Source organism: Drosophila montana, unplaced genomic scaffold (genome assembly GCF_035044405.1).
Source record: "Drosophila montana isolate Dmon_TW-CO22-7 unplaced genomic scaffold, ASM3504440v1 contig_1083_1, whole genome shotgun sequence".
NCBI lineage: Eukaryota > Metazoa > Arthropoda > Insecta > Diptera > Drosophilidae > Drosophila > Drosophila montana.
Window position 1 is genome coordinate 576,454 of NW_026996074.1, and position 24,391 is coordinate 600,844.

The 24,391-nt window shown below is 39.0% G+C and overlaps 2 protein-coding genes and 1 non-coding gene across 10 annotated transcripts in view; 2 read left to right on the forward strand and 1 right to left on the reverse strand.

Moving 5' to 3' along the window:
* Nucleotides 1–988: 988 nt before the first annotated feature.
* Nucleotides 989–2,699, forward strand: pont (pontin). The gene is made up of 3 exons (XM_064695999.1): nucleotides 989–1,949; nucleotides 2,009–2,207; nucleotides 2,276–2,699. The coding sequence occupies exons 1-3, from the start codon at nucleotides 1,133–1,135 to the stop codon at nucleotides 2,628–2,630; spliced, it is 1,371 nt and encodes a 456-aa protein (XP_064552069.1). The 5' UTR covers nucleotides 989–1,132; the 3' UTR covers nucleotides 2,631–2,699.
* Nucleotides 2,700–3,123: 424 nt separating this feature from the next.
* Nucleotides 3,124–24,391, forward strand: part of Nuak1 (Nuak family kinase 1) — a 51,706-nt gene continuing 30,438 nt past the window's right edge. For 2 of the 8 annotated variants that reach the window (XM_064696122.1, XM_064696319.1), the window contains exon 1: nucleotides 3,124–3,616. The gene's annotated coding sequence lies outside the window, so the exon portion shown is untranslated. The remainder of the gene's footprint in view (nucleotides 3,617–24,391) is intronic. The other 6 variants (XM_064696241.1, XM_064696404.1, XR_010437872.1 and 3 more) reach the window with 4 other exon arrangements.
* TRNAS-GCU (transfer RNA serine (anticodon GCU)) lies at nucleotides 20,931–21,012 on the reverse strand. Its single transcript has one exon. It is a non-coding gene; the product is annotated as a tRNA-Ser (tRNA).

Below are 24,391 nucleotides of genomic sequence, written 5' to 3' on the forward strand. Positions count from 1 at the left end.
TGATAATGATATTTTTAAATTTTGCGCCCATGATCAGCCCATTCACACACATTTGTGTCTCTGTGTGTGTGTGCGCAGAGCTCGAAATTCAGAAGTCCAAAAATATTGCCAAATTTGCATCGGACAGGCAGGCAGGGACCAACAGGCACACAAGCGCATAAATGCTTCTATTCATATACAAAATACGCAAGTATGCGTGAATAGCAAGTCCAAAAACTTTTAAATGCACACATGCCAACGCTTAGGTACCCTTTCGAAGAAGAACGAGCTAAAATGAAAGAATTTCGCATCGACGGGGCAAACCCTTTCATTATTTTATATTACTCGTCCCCTCAAAAGGGAAGATATGCCACCGACTTTTGAGAAAAATTGAATTTGTGGGCATTTTTGCTTGTGCGGACACATACACACACAAACATTTAAACGGTACATAGACAAATTGAAAGAGCATTGAGAGTAAGCCAAAGCAGTTTCTTGTAGTGGGAGCGAGATAAAAAACAGCGATGCCGTTCTATCGCACAAATCATATGGATGAGAGTAAGCCACAGCAGTTTCTTGTAGAGTGAGCGAGTAAAAAGACAGCGTTGCCGTTCCCCGACACAGGCCATATGTATTCTTACTCTCTTGCTTCTGAGAGCATGCGAGCATGTCTCGAACCCGAACAAAAACGAAGGCGAGTTTGGACCAGCCGCAGAAATATCGAATGTCACCATCAAAAGTAGGGTTTGTCCGGTCTATATGTTATTTGGTTAGTGGTGAGATGCAGGCGGTTAGCCGCTGATATATTTACTCAGAGCAGGTTTCACAGCAAATTGATGATAATTAAAAATACAGTTCTTAAAACAACCACATTCTAACAAAATCAATTTGAAAATAATTCACACTGAAAAACGATTACCGGCATTTTTGACATAAGATTCTGTGCACGCTGTTAATAACATTTGAGAAAATGTTAGGCTGTCAGATGCCGAAAGCAACATATGTTGTTGTGTTGGTGACAGAAAAAGAAGCGTGCGCAGCGATAAACAAAATTCATTTTATAGAATTTGTTAAATCAATAAATAATATTAACTTGCTTTTGCATCGGCAACGGTACGAAAGCTACTAAGGGTTTTCAAATTCTTTTGAAATCATGAAAATCGAAGAAGTAAAGAGCACTGTGCGTACCCAACGCATCGCGGCGCACAGCCACGTGAAAGGACTCGGTCTGGACGAGACCGGGGCAGCCATACAGAGCGCCGCTGGCCTGGTTGGCCAGAAGGCAGCCCGTGAGGCTGCCGGCATCGTGGTTGATCTAATTAAATCAAAAAAGATGGCTGGCCGTGCCCTGCTCTTAGCTGGCCCACCCGGCACCGGCAAGACAGCCATCGCTTTGGCTATAGCACAGGAGTTGGGTAACAAGGTTCCATTTTGCCCCATGGTCGGCTCCGAAGTATTTAGCAATGAGATCAAGAAGACCGAAGTGCTCATGGAGAATTTCCGCCGCTCCATTGGGCTGCGCATACGCGAGACCAAAGAAGTATACGAAGGAGAAGTAACCGAGCTGACACCAGTAGAGACTGAGAACCCTATGGGTGGTTACGGAAAGACCATTAGCAACGTGGTTATTGGTCTCAAAACCGCCAAGGGCACCAAGCAGCTGAAGCTTGACCCAAGCATTTTCGATGCACTGCAAAAGGAGAAGGTCGAGGTGGGCGATGTCATCTACATTGAGGCCAACAGTGGCGCCGTAAAGCGTCAGGGACGCAGCGACACCTTTGCCACAGAGTTCGATTTGGAGACGGAGGAGTATGTGCCACTGCCCAAGGGCGATGTGCACAAGAAGAAAGAAGTTATACAGGATGTCACTCTCCATGATCTAGATGTAGCCAATGCACGCCCCCAGGGCGGCCAAGATGTGCTCTCCATGATGGGCCAGCTGATGAAGCCCAAGAAAACCGAAATCACAGGTAAATTTGCCGAAGTCTGCAATTCCTTGAGCCTGGTAACTAACTTTTGCTACTCACAGACAAGCTGCGCATGGAGATTAACAAAGTGGTCAACAAATACATTGATCAGGGCATTGCTGAGCTAGTGCCTGGCGTCCTGTTCATTGATGAGATACACATGCTCGATCTGGAGACCTTCACTTATCTGCACAAATCTCTAGAGTCGCCCATTGCACCCATTGTCATATTTGCCACCAATCGAGGACGCTGCGTTATTCGGTGAGCCTTGTCAACGCTTTTTGTTTTCTTTTCGACAGATTTATAATCTTTTTTCTGCTCGCCTGCAGTGGCACCACCGACATAGTCTCACCGCACGGTATTCCTCTGGATCTGCTCGATCGCTTGCTTATTATACGCACGCTTCTGTATTCTACCTCGGACATGGAGCAGATAATCAAATTGCGTGCCCAGACCGAAGGCCTCCAGCTGGAGGAGAATGCGTTTTCGCGGCTCAGCGAGATTGGTACAAGCTCCACTCTACGCTATGCCGTGCAGCTACTGACACCGGCTCACCAGATGTGCAAGGTAAACGGGCGCAATCAGATTTCTAAGGATGATATTGAAGACGTGCATTCCCTGTTCTTGGACGCAAAGCGCTCCTCAAAGCATCTATCTGAAAAGAACAACAAGTTTATGTTGTAAGTTGACTTATCTCATGTAAGAAACAATACCATACGCTCCATTCTACAAATAAAGCTGCAGAACTATCGAGTTGATAGGGTCTAAATCTATCGATATGCTATGTTGAAAAACAGCAAATGTGTTACTCTCAGAGCGACAGCTGTTACTGTACATTGGACTCGAACTAGAGATGACAATCATGTAGCGCGATTGCGTTTTAAATTAAAATAGCGCTATTAATTAGCAATAAAACTGTTCCCAAACCACCTTGTTTATTTAACAACGACACCTTTAACAAAAAGGAAAGGATTTTGTATTTACATTGTATTTCGACTCATTTGGCGTAACGTTTTAGAGTCGTCTGTCTCTATCGTGTCAATTCTTGTCACGGGCGCATTCCTTCTCTGTTATCAAACTTCTCTTATAAGAAACATTTAACAGAGTTTTTTTTTTAGTAACATTTTATATTTCGGTGCGTGCTCGTGCTCCGCATGCCGCTTTAAATAATTTTTAAATAATTTAAAATATTTAAGTTCGTGTCGATACAACACGCTCACGCAATTCAAGCACACATACACACGGGTAAATCATTATTAAGTGTCAAATTGTTTAAAATAATAATAAAATAAAGAAATCGGTTGGCGACAAAAACGCCGCCTCTAAAAGCGCAATTAACCGTTAAAGTTTTTTACACGTTACATACACATTCATGCGTGCTTACGCGTACGTACATGCATGTGTGTAAACGCATTATATTTTGTATACCGCCTTCGCCATAACAATTGCCTATGATTATTTGTGTACCAATCAAACGGTGCATTGTGTTTTGGTGCCAGTCAAAGCATTTCCGATGGCTGCATTTTAAGAAAATGGAAACATTTGGCGGCCTTTGGGTCAACGAGCAGCTGCAACAACTACTACAAAACGACGGCAGCTAGAAGATACCGCGTGTGTGTGAGCGCGCAACAAGAACAACAACAGCGAACATCAACAACAAATAGCAGACGGTAAGTGCGTGTGCACGTGTGCGTGCGAATGCCAGTGGGTGTATTTTCTCTCATTCGTGTGTGTGCGTGTATTTACGGCTGTGTGAGTGGGTGCCTCGCCTCTCAAGCAGCAAATTAGCGATAGCCTTACCCGCCGACCGTCCACGGGTACTGTGTATTGCTGTCCCTTTGTGTGTTAGTGTGTGTGCGTGGGTGTTCGTTATACTTTTATTTTTTTGGCATTAATTGTTATTATTATTTAAGCAGCACGCTAGCAAATTACATAATTTCTTTGTTTTTTGTGTTTGTCGCTGACAGCGAAAATGAAAGTGCTGGGCGGCTACTGTTTTTCTTTTCTCGCTGTTTACTGTTTGTTGTTGCCTCGTCTTCATTCTTATTGGAATTCTACGCTAGTTTCACAGCTTGCTTTGTTCGCTTCATACACTTTGATGTTTTTGTTGCTGTGCGAAGCGCGCTACTTCTTTATGAATGAGATTATTAAAATTATTTGTAAGCATACGTTTTGATTTGATTTGTGCGTAAAAGCTAATCAGTTGAGCGAGCCGCTCGCTAATTAATCTCTCTCACTTTAACACTTCTGTATATGTTTGTATGAAGGCACATACAAATGCACGCCAGCGCAACTGGCTTTGTGTCTTTTCGCCGTAAATCAAATCAACCATTGCAAAAAATATATTAAAAATATATATATGTATGTACATACATGTATACGTTTTCGCGTTTCCATCTGCGCTTTCGACTTCAAACTCAAAATCATTACATACATATATGTATGTATATGTGTGTATATAATTTTAAGACGAAAATTTAGCTGAAATATTTAAACACATTTTTATATATTTTTATGCCGCCGGCAACGACGACGTCGACAACGTCGCCCACTCGCTGCTATCGCTCTCCTACTTTGGCGTGCTCTCTCACTCGCTGTCTCTCTCTCTCTCTCTCTCTCTCTCTCTCTGTCAGTTTCGTTTGTTGCCCAATTTAATGCCTGTTTATTTTTTCAAACATTTTGACCACAGCAAAATGTCCAATACATATCAAAGTATGTATGTATTACATACATTTCGTACGTAAATCGAAATATACATATGTATGTATGTCAGTACGCGTATACATACTATGTACGCATGTGCGAACAGCTTGTGCGTTGATGTTGTTGAACAACTGCTACAATAACAAAGTGCTAGCAGCTTTTCGCCGTATTTATTAGTTGGCTGTATTTTCGCCCGACAGGCAATAAAACGAATTTATGTTGCTTAAACCTACCGCTACCATTTACTTGCAATTAGTTGTTAGTGTTTAGTTTTTCCTGCAGAGTCCACAGTGTTGTTGTTGTTCTTTATTGTATCAAGCTACTTACTGTCACAGTTTTAAATATGTTTTTATTGTTCCCTGCTGTGTCAGTTTTTCCTTCCTTTTCGCTCAAGTTGTCATATGTATATACATATCTGCATGTATGTATGTATGTTCATAGTCTTGTGAAACCGTGCTGCATAATTTGTGCCCTTCGAAAGGCTTCTCTGTGGCCACAGCTAAACAGTAAGCTGAATAATTCTTGGGCGGCGTATTGCACATAACATTTCTAAAATACATTTGTTTGTTGTGCTAGCAGGCAAGCAAACAAAAGCGACAGCTGCGGCGGCGCCGACTGCGCCGAGTCTATTGTGAATGAGCTACTAGCAGCAGCAGCACCAACAGCAGCCTTGTAAGCGCCACCCACACAAAAGTCATAGCGGCCACACAAAATATTTGTAAAGCACTAGCCTCAAGATACCCCAACCCAAACACAAGTGCAATGATTGTATGCATTCAAAAGAAGACATACATATGTACATACACACACAGATACAAAATACATATGTATTTGTCTCGCTCACACGCTATGACGTGAGCGACAGCTGCCAGCATCGCAGTCTGTGCCTACGCTAACGCTTTTAAAGTCGCGCTTCAAAAGCGTCATACGCTCAGCTGAGCGCGGTTCGCTTATTTGCCGCGTCTCTTATTCTCTAGTCGCTGCTTTATGACGTTTTGCAGCCACTTCGCTGCTTCGTGCTTTGGGCACGTGTGAGTTCATCTTTCTTCTCATTTTTAGTTTTTGAGCTCTTTTTCTTAACCTTATTAAAAAGCACAGGTTTTGAGTCATTCAATGCCTACGCTGTGACTAACTGTAAATCTGGCACATTGAAATCCAGCTTGAAATTCAATTTCATATTAATTTCAGTGCAGTTCGAGTCGCTCATAAAGAAGACGGAGAAGAAGAAGCACTGCAGCGACCGCATAAACTTTGCTGTTTGCAGCGTGGGCGGCTGCCTTTTCGTTGTAACCTTGTGCCAATAAAATTGAAATGCAGCCAGAGACCCAACAAAATCAGAAAACAATTTCTGTGTTTAAATGTGTATGTATGTTTGTGTGTGGGTGGGTGAGTAAACTTTCTACTTGCTACTTTGTTATTGTGTTTCTTGCATTTGTCGCCTCTCTGTTGTACTTTGTGCAATAACTGCCAAGCTAAAAGCAGGGAGCTGCGCAATACAAATGTAAAACTCGGCCAGCGTGCTAAATGGGCCAACAGTCTGAATGTTGTTTAGCTTTTGGCTAGCCAAATGGTTACGCATGAGCTAAGTGTCGATCTAAGCGCTAGATGGCGCCAGTCGATGCATGCAACACGCTTTCAATTAATTTAGCTAGGCTCTCTGCAGGCAACAAGCATTTATCTCACCTTTACTATTGAAGGTAATTATGTGTGTGTGTGTGTGTGTGTGTGTGTGTGTGTGTGTGTGTGTAAGTATACATATGTAGGCGTCTTTTGATTAGTCGACATTTGATGAGTGGGCTGTTAACAGCGCGCTGACTCAATACACACATATGCTTACTAAAACAGACACTGACGACCAACGGCACTTATATATGTACCTTCCATGTGTGTGGATGTACAAATGTATTTAAGTATGTGTGTACGTGCCGATAAGGTGCTAAATATTTGCACGCAACGATATCACTGAGTACCTGGCTAATGACTCTCTCTCTCTCTTTATCTCTCTCGCTGTTTCGCTTACTCCTACTAAATGTATGCATTCTTTTAACTGTGACGCTTCTACTGCCTCAACGTCTACGCTTATCAATATTATTTCCACTCTATCGTGCCGGCGACTCAATTTACTTGCATAAGTAAATACATGAATGCATATGTACGTACTTACTTACTGCCGCACCTTCATTAACAGCAAGAAAGGTAAGGAGCGAAGAGGAGCAGCACGGCAAATTGCATGATTCATTCGCTTGGTATTTCGCGTTAGCGTCGGCGTCGGCGTTCGCGAAGGCGTCGCTGCCAGCGCTGTGGGGTGGTCTAGTCGCTGGTTTGCCGGTTGTTTTGCTTGTTAATTTTAATTGATTTTAATTTGATTTGCTTTACGAGCAAGTGTATTTTGTTAGCCCGTCATCATCATTGCGAACTTGTCCGACTGTTAGCCCAATAAGAAGTGGGAAAGAAAAACTTTTTGTTGGTTTCGGACTGGCTACCGCTAGATGGCTGGCTGACCCACTTCCCCAACCACTTCGACAAGCGTCTGCAAATAGACAATGTTGACGAGTAAATATTCTATTTTAACAATGCAACAGAAAACTCTTTGCATGCATTTCAAACACTGAAGCACGCTACTCTTAACTCATTGGTCCACACGCGAACACATACACATACATACATACAGAAAGGCGCTACAAAGTGCTTCGCCAGCTCTCAAGAGATTCCCACCCTGAGTGCACCTGGCTGTACTCTGCTAGTTTCCTGTAATACTCGAGCGAAGCCTCTGAGTAGCTGAAACTGCCACTGAGCTGGGCTTAATGAAATCCGCAAGTTAAATAAAACCGAGCCACATTTTTGATGCGTTTCCCGTCAGTCACTCAAGTTGAAGGCTGTAGAAGATGTGGCAAATGTGGAGAGTCCAAGCAAACGCCTTCGACAAGCTTTTCCTGTCGTAGTTGTTGTTCTTATTGTTGCTGTTTTTATTGTTGTGGACCCATAAAGCTCAAGGAGATTGTAGCATTTATTTAACCTGGTTGCTTCAATGCATTTTTATGCGTATTACCAAGAAAAAGGGAAAATTGCTTTAGTTTCATTTGAAAATTGCTTGGGTAGTTTTCTTAAGCACTAAAAAGCGTTTATTGTAAAATGTTGAATAGCACCAGTCGAAGCATGGGAGCGTCGGCTAGAGGATTAGGTATTTAATTGGTATGGTAAGCGGGTAATTGCTTCTTATGGGCAATTTCCTGTAAGATATTTGCAAACTGGGTTAGGAAGAGAATAGTGAAACTAACAAATGTCAAGTTTAGGCAGAGATGTCTTGATGAGTAATAAAGTCTTTTACACAAAGCCTGTAGTGAAAAACTGGAAAATAAAATACAATTTACATTCAAAAAGCCGAATAAAACTATAAATTAAACAAATGGTAAGTATTCATTTGTTTAATTTTTTATTTAAGAGAGATATTACCTTTTTACATTAGCGTACACATATTTAAAATATGGTGATTTCAAGAGTGAATTCAAAGAGAGCAAAATTATCTGCTTTCTTATATATAAATATATAAAACTGATTGTCCTGGCTGACTGATTGGTGATCAACGCATAGCCCAAACCGTACGAGCTTTGTTGTTTGACATTCGATCGGTCTCACTCATTTTTAAAGATCGTTTTGAAAATTCAGCTTTATGATAACGTATTTCAGACTTTGCACAAAATTCACTTCTCTTGTATAAAATATGCAAAGGTTGTAATGTCGATGTTTTGAGTGTAAGCTCATTTACAAAATTTATTTAAATTTATTTATTTATTTAAACGTGTTTTATACCGTTCGTAAAATCCACCTCGTCGAGTTGAAATATAAGAAGTGTGTCTTTAGTTACATGAAGTCGCCTGGTTTTTTATACCCTGAACCCATTGAAAATGGGTAAAAAGGTATAATGTTTTTGTGCAAATGTATGTGACAGGCAGAAGAAAGCATCTTCGACTCCATAAAGTATATATATTCTTGTTCAGCATCAATAGCCGAGTCGATCTAGTCATGTCCGTGTGTCTGTCCGCCCGTATATATAAACGCAAGTGTCTCAGAATCTATAAGAGCTAGAGACTTGAAATTTTAGCTGTAGGCCCTCCTAGTGCCCGTGCATATCCAGTTTCCATACCCATATCCAGTTTCCGATATTCGATAACTTGCCCCCAAGTAATCGATAAAAATCGATATCGAAATCCTGTTTTTTGAGCAATTTCGGCAAATAATATGAGCTAGAGTTACCAAACTTGACATGTAGCTTCTAGAATAGTATATATAAAGAGTATCTTTCATTTTATACCTATCGCCACCTCCCCGCTACCACCACAAAGCTATAAATCAAGTTCATTATCCAACTTGTATTGCAAATCAATTTAAGCCACAATTTATCGGATCGATTAAGAAACACAAATTCCAAGAATTTCTGTATACATGTACACACACATTCATGCGCGTCTGCTTTGAATTCTATGAACAGCATTGCAATTGCGATTGTATTGTTTTCTGTGCTGCTATTTTAATTGGTTTTTTTCTCAAACTCAATTATTGGTGTGGCTCTTGAGTAGAGGCGGCAACAAGTGGTGCGGTTAGTTGCGAGTTCGAACCCTGCCAACAATTTTCTTTAATTTTAATTTATCTTTATTACTACTAAAGCAAACGAGCGCGTAGCGCAAGCTGCATTTGGTGTTGTAAGAAGAGGGTTCAGGGTATCCCCTAGAACCTCTTACTTATTCTATTATAGACTCTCACGGACGGCTTCTTGAAGGTTGCTAGAAGGCCTGTTGATGTGTGCTGCTAGCGGGTTGTTATATTGGGCGCTGTGGGTTTGAATTTGATCTTCCACCCAGGGGATCTTTGGGTTTTTGCAGAGTACGCTGTTATGCACGTAAAATAGAGCTCCTGTCATCCTGCGCAGAGTCGTAGTTTGGAGGGAGTGCACTCATTTGCGATTAACTGGATCATCGAAGACCCAGATCTGTATTGCGCATCGCCAAATAGTTTCCATAGTTTAAAGGTAAACTAACCATTTACAGGCGAGGGAAAGTTTGCTACGGTGTTTAAGGAGCCATTTTAGTTTGGCCAGTCTATTCCGGCAGCGTAAAACTGTTCCTTTGATGTGACTGGCAAAAGTTGAGCGCTCGTCAAGGATGATGACCAGGTATCTTGTCTCGCCCTCTTGCTTTGGGGTTAGTCCGTTTAGCTTCAGAGCTGGCGTCTCTTCTCTTATTGTGAAGCATACTGTTGTGCTCTTGACCAGACTTAGTTTGACGTTGCAGCATCAAGCCCAGTTGCTGAGAAGGTGCAGGTGGTCGTGAGCTTCATTCGCACAACAGCTGGGGACTTGGCGCTTGGCATCATTCAGTCTTGAGTAGGACAGTCTGCGGAGAAAATAAGAATTAACTAGTTTGGAGTGAACATAAGAAACTATTGAAAAGTTAATATTTTTCACCTTGGAAAGTTAGTTACATCGGTGCCTTCGAGTATACATATGTTTGTACGTTATTATAGCTATGCGATTAAGAGATATCCTGTAGCCAGGTCTATAGACGAAAAGAAATAAACTACGCTTCAAAACTATTGCAAACTCGGCCATTGAGTTATTCGTTATTATTACACATCTTTCCGTTAGATTCTTTGCGCAATTTATTTTCTATTCGTTTGTTTTCTTAGTTTAGTAAAAAGTCTCATAAAAGTCTCAATAGTTTAACTAATTTCATAACTTAATGTAAGCTTACCCCTGCGCCTACTGTCAACACAAATGCGTTTCAGTAAAGCATGGAAAAAAAAGTTTAAATCTGGCACAAGGTGGCATCTGGACGGCGGTAAATTAAAGTCAGGTTAAAACAACAACATCTACACAGCAACTACAGAATCGCACAACGCCAAGCCAAAAAATATGCATATGTGGCGCCAGTTGTTGCCCCATGATCCTCCCACCACCCCCTGCAGCATGCAATCATTTTAAATCAGGGAAAAATGCAGCCACTTTGCCGTGCGCGCCATCATAAAAAATTGCGAATACTCATATATGCCATAAAAATAAACATGCATATATTCATATATGTAGATATAGACATATATATATACATATATATAAGTATATATTTGCAGTTTTATATAATGTTTCTGTGGGAAATGGTGGATGTGTTCTGCTCCAAGATTACAAACATTTATTAAAACATATAAAACAAGAATTAATAAACTCATTCAAACAATTTTAAACTTTTATGTCCCATATATTTACAAATCAGATAGTTTATTTCTATTCGGATTAAGAGCTTATTTTATAATAAATGTATATGTTGAAGTGCAACTTTTAATCAAATATTTATTTGATGTTCGAAAATTAGGTCTATGCGATGAACTTAAAGGAAACTAGGGCTCAGTTTCTGATATTGAACCTTTACATCATATATTTCCCAAAAGTTAATTATGTATAAAACATTAGTCAAGATTCATAAATATAAAAAATAAGTAGAGCTCAGTTCATAAATTGAACCCAATATCCCAAACAGAAAATAGACTTCCGTTCAACTCAAAATTGAATTACTTTGTATTACCTTTGAATTTTTTAAACGAAACGAAAACCTTTCTACACACATAAGTATGACGTACGAAGGCAACGTTCGCAGCTTTTCACACTGGGAATAGTTGAATATTAAACTCTTTGACCTAAGGTAAGAGATTAGAAAAAAAAACGGATAACAATCGTGATAATTATGCAGAAGACTACATAAATGTGCAAGCATGGATACATTTCAGTGGAAAGGCCTGCCAAGTTGTGTTTGAAATATTACGATACATTTGTTATGCCGCGCCTTATGTTTGTATCATAGTGTATTTATATTCAAATTCGAGTATATATGTATATGTATGTAAAAAAAAAATAATACCAGAGAATGCGGAAGATGAATGATGCTCTTGGCTCTGGCTCTTGCTCTATGGAGCAACGAATGTTCTAAATATGCAAAGCTTGCAGCTTCACACACAAACGAACACATTGGTGAATAGATGGTGGCGCGCGCTGCACTTCTCCTTAAAACCCAAAAATGCTGAGCGTGGCAAAATCAATTTGATGCCATTTGTTAAAATGCTTTATGTTCATGTGTGTGAATGGGGCTTTATGTGGGTATGTGTATGTGTGATTTTGAGTGTGCACAAAATATGACGGCGCATTTTGGGAAAAGTTTGCTGAAGTGCAGCTGCAGCAGCGACGCTTACAGCGGCGTTTACATTTTCACATGCAGCGTCTACTTGTTCTGCCACTTTTTCGTCATTCGATTTGTATGTGTGTATATATGTGCGTGTGTGTGTGTGTGTGTGTGTGGGGGGAGGTGCCTTCGTCTGTGTATCTATGTGTTGACGAGTGTTTGTGTTTGTGCTTGCCACTGAAATATCGGTCAAGGCTGCCAGCCTGTTCGCATGAAAACGGCGTTTTAGGAGCTGCCACGCTGATTCCAAGACAACTGTGCTACTAAATCAACACTTTTGACGATGCCTCCTCACGCCTTCACCTCGCCCCCGACCCTGCAGCAATACTGAGTGAACCCGCGATGGCATCGTTAACGACATTTTCACGTAGCATGCGCCCCCTCCGTTTTCCTTTTCCATGACAATGTACAGATGCTTGCTTCTATTCCCAAATAAGGTCAAGGATATGGACTGTGCAACCCGCGAAACTTTGAGATAGTCGCGCGAGTACTTTTCGTGGGGGCGTGGCACGGTCTGTTTAACGAGGTTGCGTGTTTATTATTTTTTATACCCTGAAATTATACCATTGAAATGGGTAAAAGGGGTATAATGTATTTGTGCAAAAGGATGTAACAGGCAAAAGGAAGTCGACCCCATTCAGGAAAAAAATTTGTTTCTGATAATTGATAGCTTGCCCCGTTTCCAAGTAATCGATAAAATTGATATCGAAATCCTGTTTTTTGAGGAATTTTGGTAAATAATAAGAGCTAGAGTCACCACACTTGACATGTAGCTTCTAGAATAGTATATATATATCAAGTATCTTTCATTTTATAGCTATCACTACCTCCCCGGTACTATCTCATAGATATAAATCAAGTAAAAACACCAATTGTGTTGCCCACCAATTTAAGGCACAATTTTAATGCAATTGATTTTGATAATACACGAATATTCTATAGTACAATAAGATGTACTGTAGAAAATTTCGTCAATATCGGTTAAGAAGCACAAAAGTTATTAAAGAAAATATATTTTGGCTGGCCTCGCGTTTCATGCGCGTCTTCTTTGAATTCTATCAATTGAATTGCGATTGTATTGCTTTCTGTGCTGCTATTTTAATCTGTTTTTTTCTCATTAATACTAAATTATTGATGTGGTTGTTGAGTAGAGATGGTTGCAAGTAGTGCGGTATATTACGAGTTCGAGACCTATCGAGGAGGCAATTTTTATATTTTTTAATTTGTTTTTATTACTGCTGAAGCAAACGGGCGCGTAGCACGAGCTGCATTTGGAGTTGGTAGATGAGGGTTTAAGGTATTCCCTAGTCGGGAGCTCCCGAGTAGAGCCTCTTACTTGTTTGCTATTGTGTCTATTGGCCTGGGGCGTCAATATTGCATTTATGTGGTCACTGCCACAATTTTAAGCCGGAAACTTGCATGCAGCAACGAGGAAGTTAACGGTGGGCGTGGCTGTGAATTCCCATATTGATAGTGATAACCGTGAGGGCGCGCTAGGGCTCAAATAAGTGCAATTCACAAGAAGAGGCGTTCACAATGTTACAAGCCCAAATTGTAAAATAGCAATGATGTGTCTGTAAAAATTATTACTCTTTATATTTATTATTGTCATCAAATTGCAAGTAAGTTAGGACTGCCGACTAGAAGATACATTTAAACGCAGCGCCGAGCTGCCTCAAGCTTACTTCTTTGCTTACATATACTTTGCACATCGGCTTTTTCCCTGTCACTATAGTCTGATCTAAATGAAATTTCGAGGCCATAAATATGGCATTGAAAATGGTGTATGTATGTACATATATGGCAAAGCCTAAGGCAATACCAAGAATTCGTTATTTAATTTAGAGAATCATGTAATCGGGGCAAGTTTATCAGATTATCAGACGGATATACAGACAAGCCGACATGTCCAGATCGTCTCAGTTGTTGTTGCTGATTAAAAATATATACACTTTATGGGGTCGGAGATGCCTTCTTCTGTCTGTTAAATACACTTACACAAAGCCTTTATTCCCTGAACCTATTGAAAAAGGGTAAAAAGCGTATAATGGTTTTGTGGATCACTTGCCCCGTTTCTAAGAAATCGATAAAAAACGATATCGAAATTCTGTTTTTTTGAGGGATTTTGGTAAATAATAAGAGCTAGAGTCGCCAAACTTGACATGTAGCTTCTAGAATAGTATATATGTATGTACATATATATCAAGTATCTTTAATTTTATAGCTGTCGCCACCTCTCCGCTACCACCGCAAAGCTGTATATCATGTTAGTAAACCAAACAACCACAATTTAAATGCAATTGTTATTTTGAGAATACACGAATATTTTATAGTACAATAAACGAACGAAAGTGTGTTTTGGCCTGCAAACACGTGCAGCAGCAAGCGCAAGTTCCAAGAATTTCTGTACATGTACACACACACATTCATGCGCGTCTTCTTTGAATTCTATCAACATAATTACAATTGCGATTGTATTCTTTTTTGTTCTGCTATTTTAATTCGATTTTTTCTCATTAAGAATCAATTATTGGTGTGGCTATTGAGTAAAGGCGGCGGAAAGTAGCGCGGTCAGTTACGAGTTCGAACCCTGCTGAGGAAACTATTTTTTTTTTTTTTTGGCTGGTGTGACTGTTGCGTAGAGGCGTCAGCAAGTATTGCGATCAGTTGCGAGTTCAAACCTTGCCAAGGGAACTTTTTTGTTTTTAATTTATCTTCATTACTACTAAAGCAAAAGAGCGCGTAGCGCGTGCTGTATTTGGTGTATATAAGAATAAGAGGGTTCAGGGTATCCCCTAGTCGGGAGCTCCCGACTAGAACCTCTTACTTGTTAAATTTATCTTTATTACTACTAAAGCAAACGAGCGTGTAACGCGAGCTGCATTTGGCGTTAGATTAAGAACTCTTACTTGTTAAAAACAAACGAATATTCTACAGTACAATAAGATGTACTGTTGAAAATTTCATCAAGATCGGTTAAGAAACACAGAAGGTATTAAAGAATATGTGTTTTGGCTGCCCACGTGGTTGGGGTAGCTAACGCAAACTGCAAGAAATTCTCTATAAGGTAAATGTAAACGCACACATTCATTCGCGTCTTTTTTTAATTATATCAACAGCATTGCAATTGCTATTGTATTGTTTTCCGTGCCGCTTTCTTAATCCGTTTATTTCTCATTGGGATTCAATTGTTGGTGTGGCTGTTGAGTAAGGGCGGTTTCAAATAGTGTGGTCTGTTAAATTTATTTTTATTACTCCTAAAGCAAACGAGCTCGTAGCGCGAGCTGCATTTGGTGTTGGTATGAGCGGGTTCAGGGTATCCCCTAGTCGGGAGCTCCCTCTTACTTGTTTTCATCTTAAATCAATATTCGGTGGGTTCAAGGTTTAACAATAAAACTGTACATAACTATTTTGGTTTTAATTTTATTTAAAGGAGTATACATAAACCCAATAATTCAAATTCAACAGGAATGTCAGATACTCGGTTCGAACCATTGCCTCGCCTTTATGTTCCTTTTTGTGAACCAAGTTTTCCACATCAACAAACTATGCCTTTGCTCTAGCACTTTTGACAATGCAGTAGAAAGAAGTAGTTCTATCTGCAATTTGTTATATCTGCATACCCATTATTACTTATTGAAATTAGTTGATTACTTATATTAACAGAACATAATAATATGATCAATCCAAATAAAAATGTTATTTTTAACCAAAGCTTCAGACTTAGGTTGGGCCTTTATTTAATCAAACAATCCGGATTTGAGCGCGGCTTATGGTAAATGTAAAATTCGAATTCTTTGTTCAAAACGGTTCGGTTCAAACCTGGTTTGGGATTTGACCCAATTTTTGGAAACTAGAAAAAGTACAGTTCATTAGTTTTAATTTTAGTTATTAATTTTTAATGATTGATTTATCTTCATCGGTTTGCTTTTGATAGAAATCAGAAGAAAAGTATAAAAACTAACGATAACATCTTATTGAGCTTTCCTTGACTTGGGTTCTCTTAAGTCGAAAAGTTGCAATCGTAACCGGCAGCAGATTAGTAATAAGTCTTAAGAAATCATTAGTAAATCCCAAATCTAGTTTGTTGACTGAAACTTTGACTGTAGGATTGTTGCTATAGTATCTTTGTGGGGTCGGTCGTGTGAGCGTGGTGGGCGTATGGACGTGACGTTATGTTATCAGTGATTATATGATAGGAGAGAGACAAACAATACGATTTTATCTGTCTCATTGGGAACAGAGTATTAAATAACGCATAAACCAGCAGCTTCTTCATAAATCGCTTTCAAGTGCTGAATACAAATTTATTTCTTCATCCGTATAATATCCCTTTCTGAATGCACGCAATTACCACACAGCGCACACCCAATACAATAACAACAACAATTCGTTATATTGATTAATTATGTGATCCCTGACGCAGTTTTTGTGAAATTAATTATGTCTAAAGTTACAGTCTGAAGCAAGCGGACTAAATAAAGACTTTCGAATGGTTGAATAATGTGCAGGGTGTGGCAAATTACGCATACGCCGCGTTTGCCCATCTAGCGAAAAATGCTTTAAGGCTTCGCCCTCAACTGTAATTAGCTTTAATAAAAGTGCAGTAGAAAGAAGTAGTGATAGACAGAAAAACATAAAGGGAGATAGAAAAAGGAAGAAACTTTTTGTATGGCCATGCAGTTGCCATGAAATTCGCTCAGATGCCGCCAGCAAACAAACAAATAGCAATCAGTAGCACCACAAGAAGTTCTACATTAACAATTCCACCACGACCACCACCACCACACCCAACCACCCAATATGACAACTCTCATTGCGCTATTGAAAAGCGTTCAATGCAGTTCTCCAACAGCGTCTCCGCGAGCTCTCGAGCAGCCGCAAAATTTGGTGTAATCCCATTTAAGCAAGCTGCTTGTGAGCTGGGGCTTGGCTGCAGCTTTCGGCCATAAGACGTGCGTTCAAATCTGCCATCAACACTTGTTTATAAAGCGTCGCTGCCCACGCTGAGTATTCGCCCCGCCAAACAGTATTCTTACTAAGAGCAGCAAATAATCCGAATCCAAAGCTTACGCATTTGTCGTCAAGCTGAGGAGCGACATGGACGTCGGCAACGACAATGAAGACGGCGACGACGTTTTCTTAATCCATTTGCTGCAGCAAGGCGCTGCCAGTCATACCCGTCCACCCCGCGTCACGCCCTGCGAATAAAACTTTTAGTTAGTCCCTTTACTCAAGGAAGCACAGCAGTTCCAAATGTGGTTGTTGTTATTCTTCCAACTGCTGCTTGCGCTGCTACTGCATTTTTTGCTGTCTCCGTTGAGGAAGCTGTCGTCAGTGTGCTTTTTCTTGACTACCTCTGCCTTAGAAGACATCGACGGGGGCAACAAATACAAGAATAGTTGCGCTCTTTAAAACTTGGTCTTAAAAACTGGCCACAGTCAGTGAAATCTTAATTTCTACAAAAATAAAATCTGTACCTTAATAAAAGTAAGCGTGATCATTAAGGAAGGGCCGAACGTGCCGAATCAATCAAAAATTAGTGGAGATTTTGGCTTAGATTAATACGAATTTTTTATCATTTACAAATTTGTATTCTTTTTGAATCAGTAAGAGTATTAGAACTTTCAGTGCGCATTTTTGCCTGCTTCCTTCTCTTGTAGTCTACTTGATTTTGTTTTTCGACAATTTATTTTCGGACTAACCTACATTGATGGTGCTTGCTTACAAGCCTTAAGAACTTTGCTATTGATGCTGCTGCCGTGGGTGGTGGACCGCCTTATGATTTTTGATTATAACGTCAATGACTCGACGCTCACAGCAGCTGCCTGGGTGAGGGCCTTAAACACACTCGCTGGCAGCTTGTTTAGCGCCATTTGTCTACGCTATGATTCGACATGTTTGACAGCTGAGACCGAAAGAGTGCATAACTGAAAAGCTTTCAAACTAAGCACATGGGCGACAAAAGTTCGCAATTTTAGCTCGTATATTCTGCATACAAATATATGTGTGTGTATATAACATAGTACGGTTGTGTACTCCACAGACGCCTACTTGGTGGAACGGCTAATGTCACTGTCTTCCGCCTAGTCAATAGTATTTTGGCCTTTTGTTCTCTGCTGTGTGTCTGTGCTCTGTCTTTATCTGTGTTCCCGCACTTGCTGCGCTCCCAGCTTCCAGTGTCCCGCTGCGCCAAAAATATCAAAGATGCTAGCTATTTTATGTGTGCTGTCTTTTCCCCATCCCCAACAAAACCATTTGTCGTAGAGCTAACCCCAACAGTTCTGTTTTAGCTTTTTACTTAAATTTCGTACATTTAGTTGTTGTGTTTGCCTTAATGGTTGTTAAAATAGTTTTATGGCAGTGTTTTTTTTTTCTACTCTGAGTTAGGACGAGTTAATATACTCATCTCTGCAGCACATTCTTGGTAGTTAACATAATTATTTCGTTTTGGGAATATTTGACAACATAAATATGTCTTTGTATAGAAAGTAATTTGCCATTTATAATAGCCAACGACAACAAAAGGGCAATAATATCAAGGACGCCTTTTCATATTCAAGCCAGTCGAAGGATGGACACAGCTGCCATATTTTTCCCACGGCATTATGAGAAACTTTGCTTTGAATAAATGCTTGTACAACTTTTTGTTTTAACAATCCCATAAACTGTTTGATTGTCGCAAAACAATTTGCCCATAATGGATGAATCTCTCGGATAACCTGCTGTTTAAATTGTCACTCTATGCGAGCATTGGGTAAACATAATACTGAGTAGAATTGAATCCTTTTTATATGTAGAGAATATTATAATATTGTCATGAAATATGTAACATCTCTGACCCCATAAAGTATGTACATATATTTTCAATCAGAATCAACAGGTGACTTGATATACCCATGTCCCTCCGTCTGTTTGATTCTATGCAAACTAGTCTCTCAGCTTTAAAGTTGTAGTCTTGAAACTTTGCATAGATTTTGAGCTGCCAGAAGAGCGATCAACCAAACATTAATTACTTCTGAGAACAACTTTTTTGTTTCTTAAGATATCTAGATCAAACTCGAAAGTTTTAAGTTTCACTTTACTCCTTATATATATGCCAAATCTTATAATCATCTGACCACTATATCATGTATCTGCCATAGGAACGTTAGGTCGAAACTTAAGCTCTGGTATCAAAAACTTTTTATTTGTCAAGATATCTGTACCTTGAAATGTATTAATTAGTTTCACAAAATGAAAAGGGGGCTAATATATATTCTGTTCGCCAAGAAATTTTTATTAAGCTCACCCTTTACGAGCTTCATTTTCAGACGTGCAAAACCGTAAGCCAAAGTTCTAAAGGGTAGTAAATCTTCGGTGTGCCGCCCTTTAATTTATTGACTATAATCAAATATTGAATTTGAGCACTTATTCGGTCATCTCAACAAATCTTCAGATATGAAAATTATTTCTCACTTTACAAATGTGTTCAGACAGCAAATTAAAGTTTACTGGAATAATAAAAAGCAAAAATCGACACCTATCCATAAACTAGATTGTGTTTACTTATTATATTAAGTTCTTTTTTTTTGTTTCCTATTTTTATTTTCGATCTATCTCTTCGATAATAAGTAAATTATGTGGTGTAGATATTTGCATGTGGTCTTTGTGTGTATTGGTACTGGTGTTTTAAACGGTCTCACCACTCTTTAGGTGGCCTAAAAGGCAGGTCTAGTGGTTGGTGTCTTTTAAGGCGTCGGGGGTGCAGGTTGTTGTCGAGAAGATTTTTTGCAAGGTGATTGCAATCGTTGTCCAGTCGATCTGCGTGCTTCAGGTTTATTCGTTTCACTTCTTCGCTGACGGATGGTTTTTGAGGTCATTGTGTATTACACTGTTTTTGACGTAATAGGGGGCCTTAACCAGCCTGCGCAGAGTTTTATTTTGAAATCTTTGCAGGATTTCAATGTTGGAATTTGAGGCCGTGCCCCACAGCTGAATCCCATATGTCCAGATTGGCTTCAGAATGACCTTGTATTAAAGAATTTGTTTCTCAAGTTAAGCTGCGACCTGGACCCAAGGAGCTGAGCTGAGCTGCTTTCTTTTTGCTTTTATGTGGGTTGACCACGTCAATCTCCTGTCTACGGTTAGGCCGAGATACTTGACTATGTTTTCCGTTGGCAGCGTGGTGGTATATTTAGTGCAATTAATTCAATACCCCTTTAGAACTTGCTACCAAACATAATTAGTGGTATTGGACAATAGCTATTACTCTCATTACAAAAACAAATGAATGCAAAACAAACATGATTAATTCCGAATAACAGAAAACTTTCTTTTCAAATAAATATAAAGTCGAATAGTTTTATTCTTGAATCTTGCATCTTCATCACATTAGATAATTACATTAACAATTTCAGCTTCCCCGTTCTAACCATTCTGTTTCATATAAAGAGTTCAAGTGTCAAACGTTATAAATGAACCTCCCACAAACCACCCAACATTTAGTGCAGGCCACGCAAGCTGACTTAATATGCATATGAGTATGCATAAAATTATGTAATTAATATGAAATATGTATTTTTTGATATATTTCTCTTAATTTAATGCTTATATTTATTATACAGACTAAAAGTTACAGAACAATACCGGATTAACATTATAAATTTAGGAACTTGATCTTGGGGAAATAAATGCTAAACTGTATAACTAAATTGTAAACCAATCCAGTCAAGTGAATAAAGTATAGTTATTATAGATGCGCAATAAGAGGACCTACGTTTAAAACTTCAAGTATATAGCTCTTATAGAGGAATACTAACGGAAATGGCTATATCGACACGGATACTGATACTGATCAAGAATACATATACTACATGTAGCCAGAAATGCTTTGTTTTCGCCAGTTACATACATTTCCACAAAACCAAAGCATTTTTAAAGCGTCCAGGGTATAAAAAAATGTTTCATATTCATCAAGTGCTTATTTCTTTGTTTTTATTGAAGCACAAATCAAGCGAATGAATACTTGCACTTTTATAGCTATTTTCGAAAAATTAAATAAGCTGAAAAAAAACCTCGACGAGGATGGGATTCGAACCCACGCGTGCAGAGCACATTGGATTAGCAGTCCAACGCCTTAACCTCTCGGCCACCTCGTCATGTGTTTAGAGCAGGTCTCAGAACGAAATCTGAACCAAATGGTTTCAATGCTTATCAACTAGACGCTTATAAAACGAAGTATGCACTGACGTGAAAAGATAATAAATAAATGAACAAATATATTTTGTTAATTTCTCAATTAAAAAGAAATAGACTCTGAATTGAATATAATACGATTTGAATTTTTAGTGAGCCACCCTTATTTCCATTGTGTTTATTTCGATGCAATTTCTGTGTCATTTATTTCGATTAATTGTACAGGTATTGTTGCTTTTGCAGTTATTTACTTATTGGTTTTTATGCATTTAATTTAAACAAATTTATTTGCCAATCTGCAGTTCAAGTCATAAACACTTACATCAAAGTAATTGGAAGGTTATTCGGGTTGTTCTGAATAATACAGTGAGTTCAAAACAAAAACGTTTAACAAAAATATATAACGATTTTACACGAGATAATAATATTTAGTGGAAAGTTTTAATAATATTATTGGAACTGATAAAATCCAGAGACCTTTTGGAATATGAACCATAATTTTAATCAATTATTGTTTTACAAAGTAAGGAAATAGTATGTTATATAATTATTTTCCCAAACTCATCAAAGTCCTCGCAAATCGCTGCACTTCTACGTTTTGTCAAGATATTTTTTATACCCTGAACCCATTAAAAATGGGTAAAAAGGGTATAATGTATTTGTGCCAATTTATGTAACAGGTAGAAGGAAGCATCTAGGACCCCATAAAGAATATATATTCTTGATCAGCATCAACAGCCGAGTCGATCTAGCCATGTCCGCCTGTCTGTCCGTCAGTCCGTCTGTCCGTCCGTCCGTCTGTCCGTATGTATGAACGCAAGGATCTCCGAACCTATAAGAACTAGAGACTTGAAATTTTGGCTGTAGGTCCTCCTAGTGGCCGAGCAGATCGATTTTGTTTCCAAGTAATCGATAAAAATCGATATCGAAATCCTGTTTGTTGAGCAATTTCGGCAAATAATATGAGCTAGAGTCACCAAACTTGACATGTAGCTTCTAGAATAGTATATATATTTCAAGTATTCTTCATTTTATACCTATCGCCTGTCGGAAGAAGAGTGTTCAGGGTATCCCCTAGTCGGGAGCTCCCAACTAGAACGTCTTACTTGTTTTCGATTAAATTATCCCTTTAAGTCAGATTTGAAATCTACAAAACATATTATAAACAAATGTTTGTGAATTGCGTATTTATTTATCTTAACATTTTCAGAAATGAAATCTTAGCTCTTTCTAATGGCATGTACATGATCTTCGGACATGCATCTCATCCGATGCACGAGAAAAGCACTCAGCTCTTGACGTTCTATGCTTTAATTATTTTTTGTTTTATTTTAAAAGGCACTTTGGCGTAAAAACAAAAACTAAACTAAACTAAATGGCAACAACAGTTGCAAAACTGTGCACGCTCCTTGCGAATTTCTGTGCTCTCCCATGCGCTCCCATTTCCCGCTTGTGGCACTTCAACAACGAGCAGCGGCAAAAGCGCAAAACAACTTGAAAATGCATTTTAATTACATGCGTCTCAGTGGCAATACACGCCTCCGTGCCCGCCCATGCCCCTCCCTCGTGTCTGTAAAACTGTGCTCTTTAATTTAATGTGCTTAAGGCAGCAAAAAATACGAAATTAAATGGGCAGCCCACTTCAGTGGACAGCGGTCAGTGCGTGGCGTTAAGGGTACCTCCTGAAAAGTATGCCAGAGCCATCAGAGCGCCCTCAAGTGGCGACCTTCCCGGAGAGACACCCAATCCAACTGCGAGATAGACAGTCCGACAGTTTGTCATTTCTGCGCGCATTCACTTAAATGTCGAAATAAATTAACAGCATTGCGAGCAGTTTTTGCATAAATGTCAAAGGAATAACCGAAATACACACTGATCCGCAAACGTTTGTATCTCTCAGATGCTTCGACTAGTTGAGCGCCAGAGGAGACAAAATTTCTTATTTGGAGTATCGCAAGATTTACCCTCAGGATTAACAATCTATTTCATCAATGATACATGCAAATCCAATCAAAGTTTTTCAATTAAATGAAAATGTGCGAGTAAACCTTTCGGTAGCTCGCTTTTCTCTGTATATTATATACAGTATATATGCTTGTACGAGTTGGCAACTACAAAGCAATCAGCAAAATTTGTATTGCATCATAAAAAAATCCAATTTTTTTGCACACCAACTAAAACAAACCCGAATCACCGACATATTGAGTTCAATTTTTTATAAAAGTTATTTGTATCCCAGAATCATTTTTTGGTGAATAAACACAGTGCACTCAATTATTGTGCCATAGGCAAATAGTTATTTTGAACTTTTTAAATAACATATAAAGCTAATAAGCAACCGCTACCAAAAAGTGAAAGATCTACTTACAATTATAGTGACAGATTGAAGAGTTGAAAAATTCTCAGTTACTGAATATGCCAGAATATGCAGGAAAAAAAAGAAAGAATGATAAAGATATATTAATATCGAAAGTATGTTTAATCGATTTTTGATTAAAGTATACGAATCTTCTCACCAGTCTCTTTAATAAAAAACTTCTGCTTCTGGATACGAGAAAGACTATCAATTACATATCTTCTAAATGGCTGTATCCAGCTTTTAATCTGAAGCCTATATTTGAACCCATGTGAAAATAAGAAATTGTGAAAAGCTGGAGTTGCGGAAGCTTAAACATAAATTACTTCCTCAGCAGACTCTTTTAAATATATTTAATTCACGTCTAGATTCTTCAGCCGCTTCAATTGGCCTTCAAGCTACCTTGGCCGGCACACAAATGTTGCTGATTAAGTTGTTGCCGCAAGTAATTTGCGTCAAGTGAGGCGCAGACTCTCAGCATGTGTCACAATACCGTGGATAACCATGCAGAAAGCCAGAAAACAACAACGATACAAAGGGGAACATTAAAAGCCGACAACGTGCGACAATTACAACCGTAAATTATGCCAACAAGAGTCCGCCGCGGAGACTCTGGCAACCACTATTATGTCCCCTCTCGCCATTACACAATATCTTTTGGGATGTTGCAACGCCCCTCGCTTGACTGCCCACAACTTGGACGTTGCGACGTGACCACAAAAGATGAAAACCAAGTGCAACAAAATGGAGCGCGACAACGACAACTCAATTAAGTAAATGAGTGATAACCAGGCGATGATGTTGCTACTTTTGTTGTTATTGCGAGTAATTTTCATTGTTGTTTTTGTACACTAGTTATGCACATAAAATGGATAATTGAGAGATAGGTAAGAGGGCTTTGACACTTATCAGAATTCTAAAAACCGATTACGATCAGAATGAAAATGTTCTGAAAATTCGCCACTAAAAGGGTATAATAGTTTTCT